The following is a 24,681-nucleotide window of genomic DNA, read 5'->3' on the forward strand; positions in this document are numbered from 1 at the left end:
GAGAAAGCTGCAGATACTACTTAGTGATGAAAAAACATTGCAGGATGTTATTATTATTACTGTTATTATTTGATGTAAAAATCACAGTGTGTAAAACAAATCCTGAAAAATGCAACTGAATCAAATAATAGTTTGTACAGTTCTCAGTAATTTATGAAATGACATCATTATTTGTCATAGTGTGGTATATAATAGCATTTCTGGTGTTTTGATTCAAATGCATTTAGGTCTTTTAAACGAGACGATACTGTAAGTTGTTGAACACTAAAATCAATCAATCAGTCAATCAGTCAATCAATCAATCAATCAATCAATCAATCAATCAATCAATCAATCAATCAGCCAGACTGTCGATCCGACCAAGAAAGCCATTTGAAGATGTCACCTCGGCTATCTGTAAAATTTTCTGACATTATTTAGACTAAATAATTCACAGAAAACAAGAACTAAGAGATAATTGACATAAATAATAGTCCTACATAAAGTATCTCTTAACTCATTTGATGTGTAAAAACTTTGTGTCTGAATGAATTGAATTGAATTGTGTGTTCTGATATATTGGATATATTGAAGGATTGAATAAACTACAGTATTTATCAATGACTGACTGTCAGGAGGAAACTTCTTTATGACAGATTGTTCAGATATTTCCTCTGATACACAGCAGATAGGATAATAACAAAATGGAAGGAATATGAAAAGCCATTGCTGCTGACAGCTTTTGACGTAGTGGTGTGAATATTTACTATATTGCTATCCATTTGAGTGTTTCAACAACATTTTAATCAGTCAGATTCCACCTGATGGGTGTCGCACACACATCTTCCAGATGCTGATATGAAGGTGTAAAAACTAGCTTCAGCTACACTAGATTCATTTTTATGTCAGCTTTATTTTAAAGTAAAAATAATCTAATTGTAAAAAGTAAATTAAACCGAACATTTGATTCGACCATCACAAGCCGCAAACCGTGACAGGAGCCCTCGTTTCTTAACACTCAACCGTTTGTCATATTTTTCTGTCTTTTAGAGTTTTAAATGACAGAAAGCATAAAACAAAGAATTATGTGTCTATCTCTGCAGCTTCCACCTCAGTGTGCAGTTTAATGAGATGGCACATAGATGTTAAAAGCTCTGAAAGCACCCTATAATTGTTATGTTGTGCTTAGGAAAGCTCAGCTGCCATTAACCTTCCAACACCACAATTCACTTCACACGTCTAGCAATTACCTCAGCAATAATGCTCCAGCTCTCAAATGTGTGTGTTCTAAAGTTCCTGTAATTAAATTGGGCTTTTCACATGTAATCTGAAAATGCTAAAGGGTCAAACTGGGTGCTGGGTAATCAGCAGTGATTGAGTCTGAAGGAGGGTCGCTCATTCTGGAGGGTCTGTTTCCATCCTGTGCTTAATTGTCCTGATGAGAGGGGTCACATTTCCTTAAGGAGAGGTCAAGAGTGGAGTGCCTTTGTTTTGTTTCACAAAACCACAGAAGGAATGTAATTTAATGGAAAAAAAAATTCTCTGACAGTATCATTTAGCCTGCGTTTGGAGTGAAGCCTTCACGATTCGGGGAGAAACTTATTAACCAAACCTACCAAAAAGTAGTCTTTTGTTAAAATCCCAATGAAGCAGTTTTGCCATTAATTGAGATTCAAGCCCCTCTCAAGGTGATGAATATGCCTAACCACTCCCAGAGCCTACTATCATTTTGTATGTTAGCATAACATAGCAAGTTTTCGTGAAGTTATTCGTCCCTATGTACATGAATGGTTCCTAAATTACACCCTGCACCTGACTCGTCTCCCAGTATTCCCACTTATTTCCAGCAAGCTAATATTTTGTTGTTCTCTATCCTTACAATTCAGTTTAGTTCATTTCAGTTTCATCTATATAGTACCAAATTTCAAGATAAGTTTTCAAATATACAGCAACAATTCAACAAATAACAACTGAGTAGTGCTGATCTGATAATCATGAACTCAAACTGCTGCTGAAGTAATGTTGGGAATCAGTTTTGGATTTGCCGCTATAGTTTGACAAATCATGGTACAGGGGCATTCAGACATTGTAAAATGAAGTTGCATACAAATGAAATCAAACATGTCGATTTTCTTTCTTTATATTGAAAGTCAGAAGTCAGAAAGTATTGTGAGGCAAACCATCATGTTGGTTTCGGTCTTTTCATGGGATTTGTTGACTGCTGTATATAGATTCACACATGGCCGTTCTTGGCAAAACTGCAAAGAAATTTCAGCATTCTTTCCTGTTTTAAAATACATACAGTACATATTTTTCCATAAGGAATTACTGACATTTTCTGGACCGCTTTTCTCGGACTTTCCGTGAATACCAAGAGCATCCTTTTGTCACATGAGGGAACAACATTACTATTTTCATTTTAACTGAAATGTTGAATTTACTTTCATGGACACATTATTTTTTGGACCATCCCCTCAACTAGTTGAGATGAGGGAAAATAGCTGTGAAGAGCAGTGACTCATGGGACCACGCATGTTTGGTGCAGATAATTACAGGGGTAGTGTGCCACAGCCTGGCACCCAGCATGGGGCTGCAGGTGGGTTGGCGTAGCGATGTGCCGATCAAACTGCTCATCCGGCCATGCAGAGGTTAAAATCTGTCATTGTTTCCCTTTCAAAGTGAACCCCAGTATAGCACTGCCAAAACTTTCACACAAATGTCTGACAGGAAAAAAAAAAAAAAAAATGATTACGTTTTATATCCAAAAGGTCAAAGTTCACTGTGACTTCATAATGTTTTGTAAAATATCTTCTTTGGCCATTATTCAACACCATAACTCAGGAATAGAAGGAGAGAAATTCCATAATTGGTCAGATACCAAATTGGTGACAGTAAATCTGGTTGTTGAATGTTGATATTTTGAGGTGTCGGATTAAAAATACGAGTGAACCTCACACGTTTTAGAATTTGTTCTATTAGTAACAGTTGTATTGCGCAAAGTCCTCATTAAATATATTATGTGAGTCTGGATAGCCATGGATGTAAACTGCAACTTGATTGGCTGGCGGAGGGGTACAACCGCACCGCAATAATTCTAGTTTATTTAAAGACAGAAAAACTCCAATGAATTGTGCGATATTAGGTGTGGGTGGAATTGGGAGAGATGAGTAAATGCCAAAAATAAGGTTATTTAAGAAATGACTGAAGATCATGTTTTAATGGGTAAGAGTAGGCTTTTGAAAAAGTTAGATTCAGTTTCCAAAAAACTGTTGATGCACTCACTGAAAAAACTAATAACCGATGATGGGATGATGGCACATGGCTGCCACCAGTAGTTTATCTCTTCTTCTCACAGTTTCACAGATGTGCGATGTGGCAAGAGTTTTCTGACTTTTCTTTTGAGGTGATTCTATAGGAGCTAATTAGGTAGCACACTGTGGCTGCTCTTCAGGCTGACAGTTCAGGGGAATGTTCCTTCATATGGTCGGCAGTCTCTCAGAAAGCAGGCCATAATTCATCATTAGGATATCAGAGTCCAGGTGCAGATGAGAACTGATAGAGCCGGCAGCCAGGCAAGTCAGGGCACTCAAGGAAGAAAATCTTATCCCAGGGACAATTCCCAGGTCATGCCCGTGGTAATTGAAATAATTTTGCCCCTAGAGTTGTTTAATCACTGACAATCACACATGCAGGGCGGGCTAAATTGAAGAACGCTTGAGTCTGATTACATCTGCCACCTTTAACTGTCTCCCCTCCCCCACCCACCACAGTTCACATCAGCACCTCGGATATCTGCAGCCCCACCTTTCCGTATGCTTTCTTCTTCTAATGTCAACATTTTCTCGTGAAGATGGGCAGCCATGTTAATTCTTTCTTCTCTCTTTTATCCCATTTATGGACACACTCCTTAAACTGTAGCTTCTTACTTGGACACCAGTGTGGCTTAAACCAGGGTTGATCATCAAAGAACAAAGGACAAAGAACAGTCCCATTAAAGCCGATGCAGAGATGCAACAAATCATTTGTCTGTTATTAACCCTGAGCCTGTAATTATGCAGATTGCCATAGATTTTCCCTGGGTGCCTGGGAGTGAGATCCAGGGGTTGCTCTCAGCATGGCAGGCGGACGGGGGAATGGTCGTGCATTACTGAACTTGCCACATTCATCATGTTGACTGATGGCACAAGGAGTTGGTCCCCGGGTCCCGGTGGTTAATGTAGTGGGTAATTAACTGTCATTTGCCTAGTAATAGGCCGATGATCAATGGTTTGTGAGGAAACAAATTCTAATCCGGCATTTGATGAATGCATTCCAAGGCTGGAGCAATTGATGTGGTGAGAGAGGTAGAGGAGTCGGGGTTGGGGGAGGGATTACGAGCAGCTACGGGAAGCACTGGTGCTATCAGAATTTCCCTGCTCTCCGACATGGATTTCCCAAAATCCATGTCCCTTGATGGTGCTGGAAAACCCAGTTAAGGGAATGATGGAGGAGTTGATTGATCTTTTTAACGAAAGTTTATTCAACAATTAGTCTCACCAAACCCCCCCCACCCTCTACACCCACAGCCCCCTCAAAAAAAACAAAAACAAACGAAAGATATTTTCTGTGTTCCGTTCAGCTGCATTTACCAATGCAGATAGGTTTGGTTTTGTCTTCACTAGTATTATATTTGTCTCTAGTTTGCTGGGCTCATTAAATTTAAAAACATATTTAAAACATTCAACCACGACACCTCTCTCCAGATGATCCACAGCATACAGTGACCAATTTCCCCTGTATTTCTCTGCTAGAGGCAGGGTTACTGTATATGGATTTAGCTTGACAGAGCTGAGAAAAGGCTTGAGCATGACACCACTCTTGCATTCTCCAAAAGGGGCGGGGGCCTTCGCTCTCGGATTGGGTTTTGGGGTCCACTGGGCTAAAGCCTTGTGGAATAATTTAATTGGTGTCTGTTTTTCTCTCATCAAATGGGTACCACTGAGCCATACCAGGCTGTAATGCACAGTGAATGCATTGTGCCTGAAACAAGGTACTGGGCATTGACTGTCTCTATTCTCTTTCAAATACAGATTTGAGCAAAGCATGAATTTTAATTTCATGTTTTATCTTCAACCTCTTTAAATATACATGCTATCCTGTCAGTCATGGATATAAAGTGTATGTCAAGCCTGCTATTCTACACGCTATTCTGTTTTCTTTTTTTCAGCCGGCCCCCCCCCGTTAGCAGCCTTTTAAATGTACCACTGTCAGCCTGAGAGAGATACATTAGACAGTGTGAAAAAGTTTGCCCCCTTCCTGATTTCTTATTTTTTTGCATGTTTGTCACACTTAAATGTTTCAGATCATCAAACAAATTTAAATATTAGTCAAAGATAACACAAGTAAACACAAATGCAGTTTTTAAATGAAGGTTTTTATTATTAAGAGAGAAAAAATATCCAAACCCACATGGCCCTGTGTGAAAAAGTGTTTCCCCCTAAACCTAATAACTGGTTGGACCACCCTCAGCAGCAACAACTGCAATCAAGCGTTTGCGATAACTTGCAATGAGTCTTTTACAGCTGTGGAGGAATTTTGGCCGACTCATCTTTACAGAGTTGTTGGAATTCAGCCACATTGGAGGGTTTTCCAGCACCAACCTCCTTTTTAAGGTCATGCCACAGCATCTCAATAGGATTCAGGTCAGGACTTTGACGAGGCCACTCCAAAGTCTTCATTTTGTTTTTCTTCATCCATTCAGAGGTGGACTTGCTGGTGTGTTTTGGATCATTGTCCCGCTGCAGAACCCAAGTTGGCTTCAGCTTGAGGTCACGAACAGATGGCCGGACATTCTCCTTCAGGATTTTTTGGTAGACAGTAGAATTCATGGTTCCATTTATCACAGCAAGTCTTCCAGGTCCTGAAGCAGTAAAACAGCCCCAGACCATCACACTACCACCACCATATTTTACTGTTGGTATGAGGTTCTTGTTCTGAAATGCAGTGTTACTTTTACGCCAGATGTAACGGGACACACACCTTCCAAAAAGTTTAACTTTTGTCTCATCAGTCCACAGAGTATTTTCCCAAAAGTCTTGGGGATCATCAAGATGTTTTCTGGCAAAAATGAGACGAGCCTTAATGTTCTTTTTGCTCAGCGGTGGTTTTGGTCTTGGAACTCTGCCATGCAGCCATTTTTGCCGAGTCTCTTTCTTCTGGTGGAGTCATGAACACTGACCTGAACTGAGGCAAGTGAGGCCTGCAGTTCTTTGGATGTTGTTGTGGGGTCTTTTGTGACCTCTCGGATGAGTCGTCGCTGCTCTCTTGGGGTAATTTTGGTCGGCCGGCCGCTCCTGGGAAGGTTCACCACTGTTCCATGTTTTCTCCATTTGTGGATAATGGTTCTCACTGTGGTTCTCTGGAGTCCCAAAGCTTTAGAAATGGCTTCATAACCTTTTCCAGACTGATAGATCTCAATTACTTTCTTTCTCATTTGTTCCTGAATTTCTTTGGATCTCGGCATGATGTCTATCTTCTGAGGATCTTCTGGTCTACTTCACTTTGTCAGGCAGGTCCTATTGAAGTGATTTCTTGATTGAGAACAGGTGTGGCAGTAATCAGGCCTGGGTGTGGCTCGAGAAATTGAACTCAGGTGTGATAAACCACAGTTAAGTTATGTTTTAACAGGAGGGGGAAAACACTTTTTCACACAGGGCCATGTGGGTTTGGATTGTTTTTTTCTCCCTTAATAATAAAAACCTTCATTTAAAAACTGCATTTTGTGTTTACTTGTGTTATCTTTGACTAATATTTAAATTTGTTTGATGATCTGAAACATTTAAGTGTGACAGACATGCAGAAAAATTGGAAATCAGCAAACACTTTTTCACACCACTGTATAAAGTATATTTATTAGCAATTACAATCCAGTGCTACAAGCAGAGAGTCACAGGCCCTGGGTCTTGCACACAAGGCCTCTAAACCATCATCCTCTGATTGCATTGGAGCCTGTGCCCTTGAATTCATTACAACCAAACCACACTTAATTTGCCTTCTCCCTTGAGAGCCATTAGCGTCTGTGGCATCAAACTGGCGGAGCGGCGAAAAACGAGTGGCAGGTACACTCCATCCATCTTCCCTCCCCGCAGGGTGAGCCGCGGCTTCCTGTGTGCTGCTAGTTTGAAGAGTGTTTGCCACACAACAGTCCAGCCAACCTGGTGGGTAAAGTGCCAGAGCTGCCACAGACACAGATGCAACCTGTGAAGATCAGCCACTCCACCTCTTTGGCTCAGCTTTTTGGAGACACTAGAAAGATTGTTTGATATGAGGAGGCTATGTATGTATTGTTACCATAACACGCCACGTGAGGTGGTATTAAGTAATTTAAAGCAGTGGTTAAAGTAGTACAGGATGGTGGGAGATGAATTATAAAGCAAAGAAATGAAAGAGAAGCAGCCAGAAGTTTGGCTATTCAGTTTGGGAACCCTGGAGGTCTTCTGCGATTTTTTTATTTTTATTTTTTTTCAAAATTGTCCTACCGAGGATATGGATTCCATTTCTCGAGCAAGAAAAAACAAAGCATGTGTTGTCTTAAAAATTTTTTTTTTTTAAATAAAAAAATCAATGAAATACTTATTTGTATATCTTTCAGTCAATGAGACTTTGGCTGTATCTTTGTTAGAGGCATACCTACTCTGATAGTTAAATCAACATTTTATCATGAATAAAATACTCTGTTATAGTAGCACGTCACATTTGTTAGTTGAGTTGTCCATGTGGCACAGCTTTTTCCTAAAAGTCAAGGAGGCTGAAGAGCAGAACAAAAGAAGCAGTGGTACATAACAAAGGGAGGTTTCATCCAATATCTACTTTTTCAACCTTTCCACTTTGAGAAACTACCGATGTCAGAGGTTCTACTTGTATTCTGTTCTACTGTATTTCCACTGTTCTCCACCCACTAAGGGCTTAAGTTCCCAGAACTAAATTTGGACTCTGGTCAGGAGGTCATACTAATGGCACATTTCAGGAACTTCCAGGCTTCGGCAGGGCTATAAATTCTGAAACACAGATGTGTTGTCTGACAGAGAACCTGGATTCTTTGTTGGTATATAAACTTGTATCTATGTTTATGTCTTTAAAATATAATGTTATATTAGAACAGTATCAGCTCCCACAACAGTTTACTGAACTTGTCAATGATGCGATGATGTAGTCATCACACCAAAGATTAACAAGGTCTCAAAGGTTTAGGCTAGAAGAACCATGTTTTTAAGTTCTTCAAGTGGAAAAACATGAATTTAAATATTGTATAGTGCCACTAAAATCACCCCATGTAGAGGCGTTGCTGTGAATATCCTGTCAATTCAAAGATGCAAAACATTTTGTGTTTTGATATTTCATTGTAACTTTTGAATTATCCGACAACAAACACACCAAAGCGTTGTGACCCTGACTTGTCTGCGTGTGTGTGGCTATTTATGTATTGATTTATTCATTCATTCATTTTCTTGAAAGTGTGAGTTTGTGCAGTCTGCAAAGCTTTTTACATTAAGTAAGCTAAGTTTTCTTGCTTGTGTTTTTACTTTTTGTATTTTGCTTCAGAACTATTCAATCTCATAAGAAAGTAGTGGGCTTGTTTTTTGATTCAAGTGCCCACCGGATGGGACACACACACACACACACACACACACACACACACACACACACACACACACACACACACACACACACACACACACACACACACACACACACACACACACACAGCTACACACACACACACACACACACACACACACACACACACACACACACACACACACACACACACACACACAGAAACACTGGATGTTCAGAGCTACAAGGACTTCCAGCCTGTGACAGTCCTTATCAACAGCAGAGGCCACCTCAAATTTGCAAGAGCTGAGAGAGGAGCATGGAGAGACACGCCAAACAGTGAAACTGAACACCGTTTTGATTCAAGCTGACAGGCAGAACGCTTAAAACATCGCTTTTTTACGCAAATACCTTCCATCATTTATAATCCAGAACCTTGAGTGCATGCTGTCTGAAAATGATTCAGGTTACTGGAAGACAAGGACATTTGGCCTGCACAGTGAGAGGAGGCTCCATTGTGCCTTTTGTCATACAAGTTTCCATACAAAAAGCTGCTGTTATGCTCTAACACGCATTGGCTCATTCTGAATCTACTATTTTTTGTTCTATTTTTGAAAGTTTTTTTTAAGATCAATTACTCGCTTTTGTAGGGAGACAAATCAGCATTTCATCTATTTCATGTGGAGGCCTTCCGGCAATGCACATTTGTGCAGGAAAGAGGAAGGACAAGCGATACCACAAATGTATCTAAATTTAGATTGCTCAAAGGAAAAGGCATAATTTGTTTAATTAAGTCAGCGCTAATCCATTGAATAGGCCCTCTTTGTTTTCACCCACCTACCATGTTACAAGAGATATCCTTCATTGTTCCAAGGTGTGTTGACAGTGGCCCGTAATTCCGTAGGTATTCATGAGGGCACAATCTATCTGCTTCCTTGCCTCTGGGAAACATACTTTCTGAAGGTTAATAAACAACCCTGCATATCCGAAGCCCTGAGATCATTTATCAGATTGCGATCTCTTACAGACTCTGAGAGTGGCATGCCGTTTTATCATTTTAACAACGACGGCTAAAAGTGCCTCAAGAAGTCTGCCTAATAGGTTATTTTGTTATATGATTTCGTTATCAGATATTTTTTTTCCTTGCTAGCCTGGTCTAGGTCGCTGTGTAGTAACAGCCCTGAATCCCTAATGAATACTCATATTACTGTCCCAGAGGAGGCGACAAAATAATAGGGTCCTCCCTGGCCAGTGGTGCTAGCCATGTCCCATCTATTTCTATGGCACAAGCTGTGGCCCTGATATTTTACTGTAGCCCAGCTCTGTCCAATCTATTCTGTGACTGAGGTCCTGTCTCAGCAGCGCATGTTAGTGTGTGTGCCACACACTCTTTGACAGTTGTCACTGTCATTCTCTGTGTCACAGAGAAGCTGCAAAAGCCGGTAACCCTGTAATTCTGTTTGGTGTATTTTCTGTAATAACGGGTTGCAAGACTGAGGCATAGTGGTGGGTGGAGTTGAAATTGATCATAAGTTCCAATGTTTATAGAAATGATAAGCTACATCTTTTGGGAAGTGGGGTCTTGAAAAAGGAGGTGTTTAACTGTTGTGTCCCTGAAACTTTTAGGAAAAAAGTCAGCACTGAAAAAGTCTTGATTCCTTTTATTGTTCTTAGGTCAAACTCATGGTTTAACAAATACCCCAACTTGCTTTAGTTGTAAGCTTTCATCGAACACATAGCTTTCTTATCAAATGAAATATAATCAACAGTCATAAGGATGATAATTGCACCTGTCCACTCAGGACAAGCTCACTGAGACCAACACCTAAAAAGCAACATAAATGAATAAGTAAAATAGTAGTAAAATTTAGAAACAAAAAGTAACAAGTAAATAAAATGAATTGTGTTCTAGTGCTGTTGAACGTTGCCAGTAAGTTTTGAGGTTGACAGGTGAACCTTAGAGGGTTTTTTTGTTATTGGTAATGGTCTTAGTGTTTGAGTAGTTATATGTATCATTAAAAAAGAAGTGTGAACAAGGCAAAAATAGTTACTTCATAGAACTACAGTCAAAGAATTTATGAAAAAGTCAAATAAGAAATTCACCACTGTGTCTCTGAATGAGTCTCTGACCTGTTTAGCCTATCTTAGTGTCAACTCCACAGTGCTTTTAATTACATACTTGTGTTTTATTGTTAGTACGTTTCTGTCTTTTTCACATTTTCAGAAAACAATACAAGTTAGTCTAGGAAATGGTTTCAAGTCCAAATATTGCACAACGTTAAACACCTCCAAGCTTCTCTATTGGTTTAAATTATTAAACCAACAAGGCGTTAGCCTTGTAATGATATCTAACATCCATATTCTGTATCTTGTTGGTGTGTGTCCATGCGTGTGCCACAGGTTGTTTGGTGTAACAGGGAACTGCGCAGCCTGCAGCAAGCTAATTCCAGCCTTTGAGATGGTCATGAGGGCCAAGGAGAACGTCTATCACCTGGACTGCTTCGCATGCCAGCTCTGCAATCAAAGGTGAGTGATTGGACCGCACACTTCTGCTCCACTCTCATACCCGAGTCCAAGCAAATGACTGGTCGGGGGCGCAAGATTGCAGCATAGAGCATCCCAAGTGCTGCTGATAGTTGAAGTAAGATTCCACATAAGAGATTTATCGCTGCAACCTGTGACCAATGTGGTCATATCCGGGGTCTTGGAACAACTTGTTGGACCCAGCACAGCGATTACAATGCTGTACTACTGCTGTGCAGTGTCAACCTGGTGCCACGTGTCAAGATACATATGAATCTTATCAGTGTTTATTACTGGGCCTCCACCTGAACCCTAAAGAGAGGACGTGGCCAGAGATTTGAGGACACTGTCTCCATGGGATACCACAGCATTCGTGGGACAAGAGCAGTTTGGAGGCATGCCACCTTCGCTGAATCTTTATGGTACTCCATCGTGCAATTTACTGTAATCCAGTACAACAGCCCTGCAATACACCCTAACTCAGTGAACCTGATATTATTCTGCATTTGTTAAAAACTTCGCCATCTTTAGATGTTCAAGTGCTTCTAATGCTTTGTTCACCCCATTTACAAACATAAAGGGAGTGTTAGAAAAATAAAACTGAAAAGTTTCACAATTATACTATAACGTGAGCTTGTCGTCGTTGTTGTTGTCGTTGTTGTTGTTGTTGTTGTTGTTTTTCATTTTGTATTTTTCTCCTGATTTTAAAATGCCTAAAGTCACTAATGCAGAACTGTGGCCGCAATTGGCGGCTTCAAGCCCTCCTTGAACTGCGACTGGTACAGAAGTGTTGAAACACCATGTGAGTCAGATGTCAGATGGTGAACATTTACACTGTCAGATCACAATGAGCAAAAATATGTTCTCATTACTAAATTTGATTCATCGTTGGCATAGTTGATGTAGCTGTTGAGATTGATTCATACAAGTCTGGGCAGGCAGAACACCAACACATTTAAATTGACTCAACACCACCTGCTATTGGGGAGGGTGAACTACTCAGGGTGTTTTTAAGAAAATCTCCTGCCGAAAGATTGTGCCAATGGTGTCATGACATTTTTATGTCTTTGTTAGATATATTTTTGCATACTTGTAAGACATGCTGTATATCTTAAGCATGATGCATTGGACATATGTTGTGTATTTGTTGATAGATATGGTTTGTATTTGAAAAACAAAATACATTGGTTTGGTACTGTTGTTTTGCTTTTGAAAACTTGACTGCATTTCTTAGTGAATCGTGGGACATGTGTAAAACATGATTTGTTTTCTTGGCATATAAACTTCATCAGACTTATTCTTTTGAGAAAGGGGGAGCCAGAACTTTGTACAATAAGCAACTGTGTGTGTTTCATGAAGTTTATCACAAGTGATAAGCATTTTACAATGAAGTGAAGGTGAGGATAAATTGGTAAGGATTAAACTGAAATGTTGAAACATTTCAGGTGACTACATACAGAAGATTTTGTAGCAATTGGATATACAGTTTAGAGGGCGATGTCAAAGATAAAATCCAATATGGGAGACCTTTAGTGTGAGAGGAAAGGCCAGTTTTGGGGCCTTCATTACAGCGTCAATGTCTGGTTGATTTGGCTCATGTTTCTTGGGAAGCACTTGCACATCATTTACAGATTTCACATTTGTGGCTCATTGCATCTCGCAGCAATTTGAGCCATGGCAGAATAATAATAATAATAAAGATGATGATAATAACACTCAATTCAGAGAACGTTATTCTCTGAATAAGCAATAAAAATAAGTGTAACTCTTGGTGCCACAATCCTCTGTTCATATTTGACCTCGTGGTTCCACGTTTGACGTGAGTTCCTCCCCCCCATCCTCCTCCCCATTAAAACAGTTCTTACACCTTTAGCTCTCTGCCTGCTCTTCCTTAATTCTTTTGTTACCAGAAAAATATATTCTGCTGAGTGCAGCAGGACAGATTGTCCTGCAAACCACGGCAAAAAAGCAGCTGTGAATAAATACACTGACTGTATGTGTCATGTGTTCCTTCAAGGCCTCTGGGCTTAGCTTTTTTTTCTTTTAGTTTATCTAGCCTGATTCCTGAAACACATCACACCCACAGGAAAAGAGCTCTGTCCCCTCGCACAGTTCATTTATCCACCGCAGCACAGAGTCCGACCCTGTCAAACCCGCTGGAATAATGTAATAACCTGACCCGAATTCAGGTCCTGGCGGTTCAAGTTTTGAATTGCAAACTCACTGAACTGTATGCAGACAATCCCAAATGTGAACTAGCCTACATCATAAATTTCAAACAGATGGCGCATTAAAATTAAACTCCGGTGAGCAAAGATGTCTGTGTCAACTGCTTGTTGCGTCAACTTTGGTCTCGTTTTTGCATGTGTTCATGTGTTTATTTTACTTGTATGTTTCCGTGACGTACATGGCCCCTTGTGATCGGATCATCCAGGACAGATTGTTAATGCCAGGCGTGCCGACCCTCATTGAGCATGCTGAAGGCAAAGGACCTGGTTACGCACAATTAGCACTCGATTATTGTCTTGCCACTTCAGCCGGCTGCACCAGACAGCCTTTCCTAATGGAAGAAGTCAGCTAATCTTCATCAGCCAGGCCCAGGCAGACCTACTCTCCTCTCCCACATTAAAACCCATTTAAGCACGAGCAAATCTTTCTTTTTAGATTAGGGCAGTTGATGAACTGTTGAATAAAATCAACGTTAGTGTGTTTCACATGGCCTTTGCAAGCACCGTTCAGATGCCCATCACAATTTCACCAGTGCCTGGACACGATTTATAGTGTAGCACCAGCTTTAATTGAGGCTGTTCCTCAGGTCGGACTTTTTGTTGTCCATTTTGTTTCTTTGCATTTGAAAAGCTGTTAAGGGGGACATACCTGTGCAGTAATATGAATTTAAATAACACTGCAAAAGCTTATAGCTTTGAAATTAAACTCTTATACACAAATTACTATAGTTTTTCCCACCGTTTGTAATGTGACTACTATCAAGTCGAATGGCACACTGTTGTTGAGAAGAACTGTTTTATGCTGCAATAAGATTCAACCTCTGAATTATAAATCTGACATCCATGACAGGATTAATTGTTGTCTAGGATTCAGAGGGTTTCATTTATTGTCAGTGATGACCTCAACATCACTAAATAAGTCTCGTCTAAGTGGGTTTCTCAACATTTACAGGTATACCCTGATTAATACAGTGACCTTTTACGAATTTTCTCCACCTCAGCCTGAGATTTGTCCTGAGATCTCACTTAAGATTCCCTGAACAGTTTCTCAGCATCTTGTTGTGGCTGGCCTGGAAATGGGCTGCTGTTCTTTGTCTGGCATACCAATCTGGACACCAGCTCCGTCCCCTCTCGTTTCCCACTATTAAACAAACATGAAAGCCCCCGTGGACCCCTCCCACCAAGGTCCCTTCAATAAAGCAATCTAATCCGTCTCATAAATGGTGGAGAGATTTCTCTACAGAACATTGTCAGAAAATGTGAAATCTGATAAACAGAGCAGGCGATGGCGAGGTCAGCAGGGCTCATGCAGTGTAATTATCCATCACTCCTTCGGGTCAGCTGCAGCCCATGTGGCTGTTTGAAGGTTGAATTGCTACCATCAAGTATGAACCAACAGCCACCCCCCCCCCCCACACACACACACACACACACACACACACACACACACACACACACACACACACACACACACACACACACACACACACACACACACACACACACACACACACACGTGCGCACAGACCCCTCGTACAAGTACTCACTCATGCATCAATTCACACCATTAGTTGCTTTGTGGGTACGTCCACCCTACTGTATCCCACAGAATAAGAACAGGGAACCCAAAGCCAGTGATTATTCTGATTCCATCAGAAACTCACAACAGGACTCTAAAACAGTCATTGCCATGCTCACCTATTAAGGGGCCTTGCTTATGTGATTGGCCAATTAGTGGAGGACAGAGATGGAAAGACTGGCCTGTTAGCTGAAAGTTGACATGTCACTGCGATCGTGAAGTGTGATCACTTCCTTGTTCTTTGTCATCATCACCATCAAATTGCAAGCAATCTCTTGCTTGCCATGAAAGAGGCATTTAGAACTGATCCTGCTTCAGGAACAAAATAAATGGAAAAGCCTAAACAGTTATTTTACTTATCTGCCTCAGAGGAAAAGCCTTTCTTCCCTTCCCTTTTGCCTCGTCTTTCTTCACTTTGTGCATGACTTTGAAATGGTGTCAAGCTGAGAGGACTGAATACCTCCTGTCGCTGGTCTATCAGTAAAAATATAGGATCCTACATTGGATCTGATTGCTCACGTCTGCACTGAATGTGGCCTTACACTGTTAAACTGGACATAAATCTGCCATTGTGTCCTTCCCCAGATCTGTTATTTTCCCCACCTGAGCCGGGAAAAGAAGCACTGCTGCCATCGCAGAGCCAACGAGACGGGGGCTGGTTCAGAGGAGAGGGGGGATGCTGGTGAGGGTGGGGGTGCTAGGAATAAGGAAGGAGATATGAGACTCCATCCAGCAAGCAGTTAGCCACAGATCAGCCCTGGGGGACAGCTAATCGATGGGGCTGTCGTCCAGCCTCATCATCTAGCCAGTGCTGGCCCAATTTCCCCCTGATGAGCTGGAGGCCACAGTCTAGGGAGGATGGAGGAAGGTTGGACTAGAGGGGAGCAGTGGAGAGCAGGATGGGTGATAGTGCAAGGGAAGGTCAGTGCTGATAAGGGAGGACGCTCCACACTGGAGCTTTTGAAGGAGGGACTGACATCAGTTGGGTTCAGCACAGCTCAGATCGGCCACTGGTGCCTTGTATGACATGAATTGTTAGACAGGGGTCTAATAGGCAATAAGGGACACAGTTGTCACATTGTGTATGACTGGTGGTGAGAGTCTGTGCAGCCAGTAGTAGAGAAAACAATTCAATGTTCTTATCCTGCTCTAAAGAAAGGAGAAAATAAATCCCAATTTAATATGAAAATCCCATATTTTGTAAATCCATGGAGACAATAAAATGTGTTTCATTCATGAATTTTTAACATTCTATAGACGTGAGAGCTGTGTACCATCAAAGGCATCCTTTGAGGTTTTTAAGGCCGAGACTTGCATGATGGGATGACGAGTGATTTGCATGTATTTTTCCAGATTTGAGCTTATATTAGAGTTTGCCTGTTTCAAATGACTCAAAAGGGAGCTGCATTTGGAATAAACTTTGGAATAATTTTGCTTTGCCAAACTCTAATTTTATGTTTTTGGTATAAAATATACACATGTAAAGAGCTTACATTTCAAATGGGCCACGGCTTTGGTGCTTAGTGACATCAGAAAGTGGCACAGCATCATTTGTCTGTGTCCTTGTGAAATGAGTGGTTTTGAAAATTCAGCGACATAGTGACTACTTGTGCTCATAGTCACCAACAAGGCAAGAAGTTAACATAGTTCAGCCAAGGTAGAATAGATGTTGCATCATCAACTCCTGTCTCACAACTGACTCTTATTGTGGAGGTTCTACTCTGGTTGGTCCAGTTCATATTAAACTGTGTGACACAGATGGCTTCCTGCATTTGTAGCAACATTGTTTGATTTTTTTGTTGTTGTTGTTGGACAGAAACATCAACAGAAACCTGAAAGCTGACATAAGTGAGCGCTGAGCATTGTGAATGGAGACAGAAATAATAAAACACCAGAGCCTTTTAAAACAGCAGTTGTCTGACACCAAAGATGGAGACTAAATAAATGTAAAAATGAATCCTTTCCTAAACGTCAAATCTTAATCTTTACATCACATTCCCCAAAGAAAAACTCATCTCTGTGTCCTTGTGCTACTGCTGTCTGTCTGGTTGCCCAGCAGCAATCTGCCAGAGAAGATTTACAACATGCTGTTACAATTAGGCATCAGTGTCACAGGGCCAAGTGTTTCTGAACCTGTATGCATCTTAACAGTAATTAGATTTGATGCAGTTGAGACTATTTTGTCTCTTTGACAATCTCCCATTTGAGTGGAAAGTGAATACTCTAGTTAACATGGGCCTCCAAGGCATATAGCTGGCATTGCAATATATCTTTTAAGTGTGTGCCTGTGGAAGCCATTCTTTCTCTTCCTCCTACAACAAGAGGTCTCCAAAGACTCATTAGTCACAGTCACCTCTAAGTAAAAGAAGAAAGATGGAAAGAAGAGAATGAAGGCAGTAGAGGTAGACAGCACCAGCAGAAACTGGCTGTTGAGTTAGAAACCATGGTGTATAAGAATGCACACCATAATACTCTACATACTATACCTTATATATTAGATATGTTGTTAAGAGAGACCTTTATTGAAGGCTGAGTTTCAGCTTGTGCCTCTGATGTTTTACTGGCAATTGTTACAAATGGGTGACAAAATAAAGGAACAAAACAGAAACTGGTTAAATGATTGAAGAAACAAAATAATTAAATCAAATGCTTCTTTACAAGGCAGGAATGTCTACTTACAGAAATAACTAACCACCTTTTTACAACATATTTCCACAATCTGCTTTTAACAACAGTTTTTTTTCCTCAACTGAAAAAGACATTGGTGGAATACAAAAGAGACTGAATGAATTAAGTGACATAAAATGGTGATTCTCATAATCATATTGATATGTTAAGTTATTGTTGAAGCTCATCGTAGACCAACACACACTTACCTTTGATTTGTTGACAGGGTATGTTTTGTGCATCATCTCAGTTCCCCAATATTCTAAACAGATCAACCGAATTTAACAGAATAATCAGAACTAAAGGTCTGGAGGTTTGTAGGTAGCTTACGATCGCGTCTCACAGCTTCCATCATCAGATGGAGTTGCATTTCTTCTCTGGAGTTGGCATTTCACAGCAGAAACAAAACAAGTGGAGGGCAGTGATAAGATGGTCCAGTGTCGCTGTAGACAGATACTAACAGGTTTTGGGTGAGAATGTCCCATTAAACAGGAACATTTTGAATCTAGTGGATAACATCATTAAATGAAACATACATCATCATCTGCTTAATCACCGTGTCAAACAGCTTAAATGAATTAATATTAGTTATTATTAGTTTCCTAATAAAGGTGTCAAAGCATTCGGGTATTAATCACAATGGATATGTCAGAAAAATAACTTCAATATGCTGAAGGAAACACGATGTAAACTTGATTCGCTAGTTTTATATTAGCAGAAAGAAAGCACTAAGCTTAAGACTGCAATGCAGTTTTAGGGTTTATGACTGCTGTGACAAAAGGATGGGCAGGAAAATATAATAAAAGGATTTTGCATTTTTTCTTCTACAGTTATATTCCTCTTAGTATGAAGGTTTTAAAACTGTGACCTCACTATTTGTAAGACTAACTGTCACCACTTTTTTTTAGGCTGATTTAGGATTTAGGCAATGAAACAGTTTTCCATAATTATTTTCTTTTTTCTGTAAGCTGACATTTTAGAGAAAACACAGCCATGACTGTAAAAATATTTACCTTTGAAAAACCTAACTGTGGAAAGTCATACTGTTGGACATTAATAGGTGGCCCTTTAAAAGTATATTCCGGTCAGACTACTTATTTATTTAGTTCTCTTGGAGAAGAAGACTGCATCTGTTTCCTGGTACAGGAAAGGTTACCAGGAGTTATCTACTGTACTGTATGTACTGTATTAGTAACTAGACTGGATTTTATCAGTCTCTGACACCATTCACAGAGTCTTTGGTAGTTTATGCCAGCACCTACAGTGTATTTGAATCCTTCGAACTGGTTCCAAATGGATGTAACAAATCATGCTCTCAATCTGCCCTGCAGCCCTGAATAAAAGCTGCGAACAGACGCGTCTCGTCAGCTACCTGAGCTCCACACAGCACTAAACTCTGCAGACTTACAGCAACATCCAGGGAAGTCAAACAGAGGAGACCCACTGTCCCCACCCCTCCACCCCAGCTTCACCTCCCCCCCGGTAAACACTGGCTCCGCTGCCTGCCGACCTTGTCCGAGCAGCACACTGAGAGAGATAAGCGGCCCTCAGGACAATGCAACGAGAGTAACAGCTATTACACGTTCAACATAATCTCCACTTGGTGCTGCACTGAAAGGTCAAGCGTAACCACGGCCCCTCTGGCTGGAGCAGGACGGGGCTGCCGAGGTCGATGGAGGTTTCTGTAACAGCTGCAGGTGGAAAGGAGCCCTTGCCTAAAACAGAGATAATTCAATTTGAATACACCAAAGCCCTCCACTCAAACAAATCCCCACCCCCAAGCCTCGTATTCCCCCCCTTGTAATTGAGTTGACTGTTTGCGAGAGGAGAACTCCTGTCTGCACACAGCAGTATTGCAGTTGAAGAGAAGGTTTGGGACCAAGGTTACAGTGCAAAGGTAGAGATTTTACACTCCAGTCAGGAAGCTAGCACTGCAGCCGGCTCGGCCTGCTAGCCTACAGCTCAGCACTAATGATGAGTTTCTTGCTTTGATGCTTTTGTAAACACTGTCCTTTCTTTTTGTTATGCAGGTTTTGTGTGGGAGACAAGTTTTTCCTGAAGAACAACATGATTCTGTGCCAGACAGACTATGAGGAGGGGCTCATGAAGGAGGGCTACGCTCCCCAGGTCCGCTGACACCCATAGCCGATACGGAGGAAGAGGAGGAAGAGGAGGAGTGGGGGAAAGAGAGCTTGCAATCACACAACAAAAAGGACTATTGCCTCCTGTCCAGCTCCTGTCCCCCACATGTACATAAGAAGCCTCGCTGAGAGGGGACACACTCGGCTGTACAGAATAGCCATAGAGACAATGTGGCAGGGATAGGCCCTGGAAGCCTACAACCAACTACAAGTATGAAAAACATGTTTGTATATTTCCTTGTCTGTGACTGACGGATGCTCCCTCTTTCCACCTGGCCGACAAACACTGGCCTCAGAGCAATTTCTCCCCAACAGCTGATGCTGGTTGTTCAAATGAAAAACAACCCTTCCGAAAACCGACTTGTCCCATCTTATCAGACAAAGACAGACAGCGTCCCACCTGACTGCACTGTTCAGCAGCTTCAACTTGAATCTAAAATACACAGAGGTATTGTCAATCAATGTCATTTTGAGATAAAGACCTTTTTACTTTGCAATATCAGATAAAAAAAAAAAAATACAGTGAATGTAAACTGAAGAGTGGCAAAAACAACACTTTTGGATGACGGATTAGTTGCTGTGTGTGTGTGTGTGTGTGTGTGTGTGTGTGTGTGTGTGTGTGTGTGTGTGTGTGTGTGTGTGTGTGTGTGTGTGTGTGTGTGTGTGTGTGTGTGTGTGTGTGTGTGTGTGTGTGTGTGTGTGAGAGAGAGAGCTCGCACAGTCATGCAAGGCTTTATCTGGTCCATATAATCCTTGCCGAAGCTTAAAATTCCAAAATTGATCACAAGCGTATTGACATGCTTCCAACTCAAACAGCTGCATCAGCTAACAGGCAAACTATCAGAGTTTTAGAAACAATCACAGCTCTCTACATCTCTCACACAATCCCTGCATGAATGGGAACATGCCACTGTAGAGCATTGAGCCAGTGTACTAATGTCACATACAAGATGCGCTCGAAAACTTCTGAGACTGTTCCTGTTGTGCACGAACAGAGCGCAGCACGTCAATGCGCACGGAGCAGGGGAAAGCAAGAACTCGTATGTGTCGTATTTCAAGTTCCATCACCTCATCAACATTAGCACCTGGGTTAATACATTTTTGAGAGCCCTGGTATGTGCGCATTTGTGATTTCGCCATGGACTTGAGCAGAGAGCACGCATCCACTTTTCTGTCAAACTTGGCAATGCGGCAACAGAGACCGTTGAATTGCTTCATGAACCTCCAGCAATGAGCTGAGCGAGGTGTTCTGACTGGTATTTGCGTTTCAAGAGGAGCGAATGTCACCGTCCAAGACCGGAGAAGAAGTGCGTCATGTATGGAGCAACCAGGTGGGTTTTGTGAACCGTGGTCAGACTGTCAACACTGAGTTCTTCTGTGGCGTCTGAGGGAAAACATTAGGCGCAAACAACCTGAACTGTGGCGTAATGGCACTTTGGTTCTCCAACATGATAACAGGCAAGTTTCTCACCCACAACTACACAATCTTTGCACCATACTGCCCTGTCAAGCTCCCTGCAAATTATTTCTGAGCCCCAAAAATTTGAAAAAAAAAAACAACAATTGATGGGTGCTCTGTGCTCAAGTTTCAGGTTCATGGTGAAATTGCATAGTCACAAAACCAATGGTCACAAAATCAGTTTAACTCAGGTGCTGATGATGTTTTGGAATACTTACTGACAAAAGTTATTGCTTCCCTCGGTTCCATTACTGTTCTGTGTTTTGTTTGTGCTCAACAGGAACAGTCTCTGGATTTTCTAAACACCCTCGCGTTCGCTTGGTTTAATACAACAACAGCAAGTAAAAGTGAGATTGGCCTTTTTAATACCAATAAAAACAAGCAAGGCAGCATCTGACTACATTAAAGCCGAACATAGTGGATAAAATGTCTATTTCGAATGTGAAAGACATCTGTAGTCGCGATCATAGAGTCATCATCCAACTTTCAGCAATTCTGAGCTTTTTTGCCTCCGACCTACCAAACAGCATTCACACAGATCTAGTAACTATAGCTGGTGAATAAACTGGAGCATTTAACATCCAAAGAGCCACATATTTTACACCAGAGTGCTGGAGACTAAAAGGAGAATGAATATTGGACTTAGATTCATCAGGTGGACACAAACACAACTGCTTAAGTGACTCTGTGTCTCCTGGATGTGTAAATAGACAACTGTTTGCTAAGACATTTGCCGACTACTTTATTAGAGCATAGTAAAGAATGTTTTCAGCCAACAAGTGGCCAAAAATCTCTTGGAACAGCTTTAGATATTATGGACCAGACTTAAAAGCCTAAAGAAAAAGACCGGGCTGTGCGAGATCTTTCATATACTGACATGAGTCAGGTCCATTCCTGAACTGCGTTCCATCAGAGCTACTTTCTGTAGTATTTGGGCAGCTTGGATTTGGACTGCGACTCCAGCTTTGTTCTTGTAAAGGAAGGCTGCTTATTCTTCAGTGGAGATAGTCTTTCTATTTATTAAAACTTTGCTCCCATACCGGTCAAGCTGACATGTGGCAGACGGGGAAATGCTTAAGGAGTTGTAGAGTTGTAGGAGTGCGGGGATCACTTGGGTGGAGATGGTGGGGATTGTTTACTTTTTGTACAATATTTATTTGATAAGCATTCAGTGCTTCATTTGTTGTCCAACATTTGACATTGTTCGACATGCTGATACTTGAATCTTAATCGATGATTTTTCAATGACTTTGGTTTGTGTTGAGGATGGCTGTAGGATTTTTAACACAGATTCGAGCTGACTGCACTCTGCAGCAGGTCAGTCACATTAACGCTACCTGCTGCAGAGAAGTCATGTATCTTTTTGGCTGAGAGGAAAACACATCTTTCATTTTGCATTAGGTATCAGCATCGGAGCGTATGCAACAACACTAAGCACCATTTCTTCACGTGAAAAAGAAAAACCCTTCTCTAATTTGTAAAATGTGTGTGTACATAAAAGAAATATTCATTTTTGCTTGCTACAATGATTTCTTTTTATGTGTCATCCAGCATGAGATGTTTATTTTTAGGACAACGCCTGTAAATATTATAATTGTAATAATTTTAAGCACAAATGTAATACAGTTTTATTGTGTTACCAGTGAGTATGGTGTCTTTTTTCTCTCATGCTTATTTAGATTGTTAATTTAATAGTTGATATAGATATTTGAATAAAGTTTACACATACTTTAGATATCCTTTTATAAGTCACTTGGAAATTAATTAAGTACCTTTACTCAAATAGTGTACTTTTTTCATTTTATGCGACTATGCTTCCACCAAATGTTCACGGGGGAAATATTGTACTTTCTACTCCACTTTATGTGACAGCTTTAGCCACTTTTAAGATTAAGATTTGACACTATGGATTATGTAACAAGCCTTTAAAATACAACTCATTGTCAAACAGTAAACCTGTCGTTTCCAACTTCTTTGTCTTGTGACATCTTAAAAAAAGGAGTGTGTAGTCGGAGTCACATTTCAGATGCCTATGAGTTGTTAACAGTTCCACCCAATAGTGATTTTTCCCTCTAGACTGCTCACATGGCTTCATTTCAATAAATATTCAAATTATCCTGTATATTACCAAAAATCAAAGATTAGAAAAAAGTCCAACATTGACAACGGATTTGTGTTCAAGAACTTCGTTTTTTTCTTATTTCCTTTCCCAGTAATCATATCACGTCGTATAACTATACAGTATGTAGTAGTTTAAACTAGCTCATTCTACAGTAACCTGCTCCTTACATATCTATGCTTTATAATGAATAGTTCAATAATGTCATATATGATAATACTTAAAGTATTATATAAATTATATAGGTATATTATATAGGTATTATCAAAGGGACCAAACCGGTGCCTCTGAAACAAAGTTTTCCTGCTAAAACTTTTTTTTACTTAAGTAGGATTTTTCATGCAGGGTTTTTACTTATAATGGAGCATTTCACAAATTGCTGTATTTGTACTTTCACTTATCAATCTGAATACGTCTTACATCTTACAGAATACATCTGGCTCGATGGCACAACATTGGATGCAAACAGGCCGCCAGCAGGAGCCAACAGAGCATGTTGTTGCCTATCATGTATGATTGATGTAAAGTGCCATCCTTTCCTCAGTTTGTTGTCTCAGCTCCTTGTAAAATGCCTTTTTTAGTTTTGTTCTGAAAATGCAGCTCAAAAAACCTCAGAATGAAGAGCCTTGGTTGCAGAGTGGAATTTTTTCCATTCAAATCAGATCTTCATGCATTATATAAATCCATCTTTTGTTCAGCTATGAAAACACAATAGGCTCTCACCGTGTCAGAGGAAAAAGTAGATTTTCTATCGTGGTGCTATCATGTATCAATCATGGAACAAGAGAAGAAAAAAAAAATGCTTCATTCATACTTCGCCATCAGAAACTGTCAAGAACAGCGCCGGCTATCTCCTCGTGGGTTTATTTGAACTAATTACCTGGATTTCAATTTAGAATCATCTGGAATATAAAGGTAAAACATTTGGATTAAAGTTATTGCTCTAATTAACGGGGTACTTCTAAAGTGCCCTGTGAAGTTTGTCGACACTGATGCTTACATCACATTACAGAGCATAATATCCAGGCCAATTAAGCTAATTGAATTTCCTTATCCAGAGACACAAAGACGAGAAAGAAACTCTTTGATTAGGCTCAAGCTGTTGAAAGTCCTTTAATAGATGAAACACTCAGAGTAGATGGAGATTACGGTCTAGTCAAATTAAAAGAAAGTGTGGCAACCATAGGGAGAATTTTCACTAATGGCAGACACGTCATGTGTTATTATGGTTCAGCTGACCTGGAGTCAGATGTTAACCCCTGAATCCTGCTGCTGCATTGTTCCCGCCATGTTGTGTGGTGTCACGGGGACGATACAACACAATACGATGGCGATGAAAGTGCTGTTTCTATGAATTTTCTCAAACCCAAGCAAATAGGCTGTGCCTTTTG

The 24,681-nt window shown here is 40.6% G+C and overlaps 1 protein-coding gene across 2 annotated transcripts in view; it reads left to right on the plus strand.

The window, feature by feature from the left end:
* The window catches only part of lmo3 (LIM domain only 3), a 52,884-nt gene extending 30,074 nt beyond the window's left edge, over positions 1–22,810 (plus strand). For both annotated transcript variants that reach the window (XM_069716134.1, XM_069716135.1), the window contains 2 exons: positions 10,975–11,100; positions 19,602–22,810. In XM_069716134.1, the coding sequence (XP_069572235.1) occupies positions 10,975–11,100; positions 19,602–19,707 (232 nt within the window). In that variant the 3' untranslated portion in view covers positions 19,708–22,810. The remainder of the gene's footprint in view (positions 1–10,974; positions 11,101–19,601) is intronic.
* The last annotated feature ends 1,871 nt before the right edge of the window (positions 22,811–24,681 follow it).

The sequence above is a fragment of the Brachyistius frenatus genome, unplaced genomic scaffold, assembly GCF_029030835.1.
Source record: "Brachyistius frenatus isolate BFR_SWC_R1_liver_20210118 unplaced genomic scaffold, ASM2903083v1 Contig_152, whole genome shotgun sequence".
Classification (NCBI taxonomy): domain Eukaryota; kingdom Metazoa; phylum Chordata; class Actinopteri; family Embiotocidae; genus Brachyistius; species Brachyistius frenatus.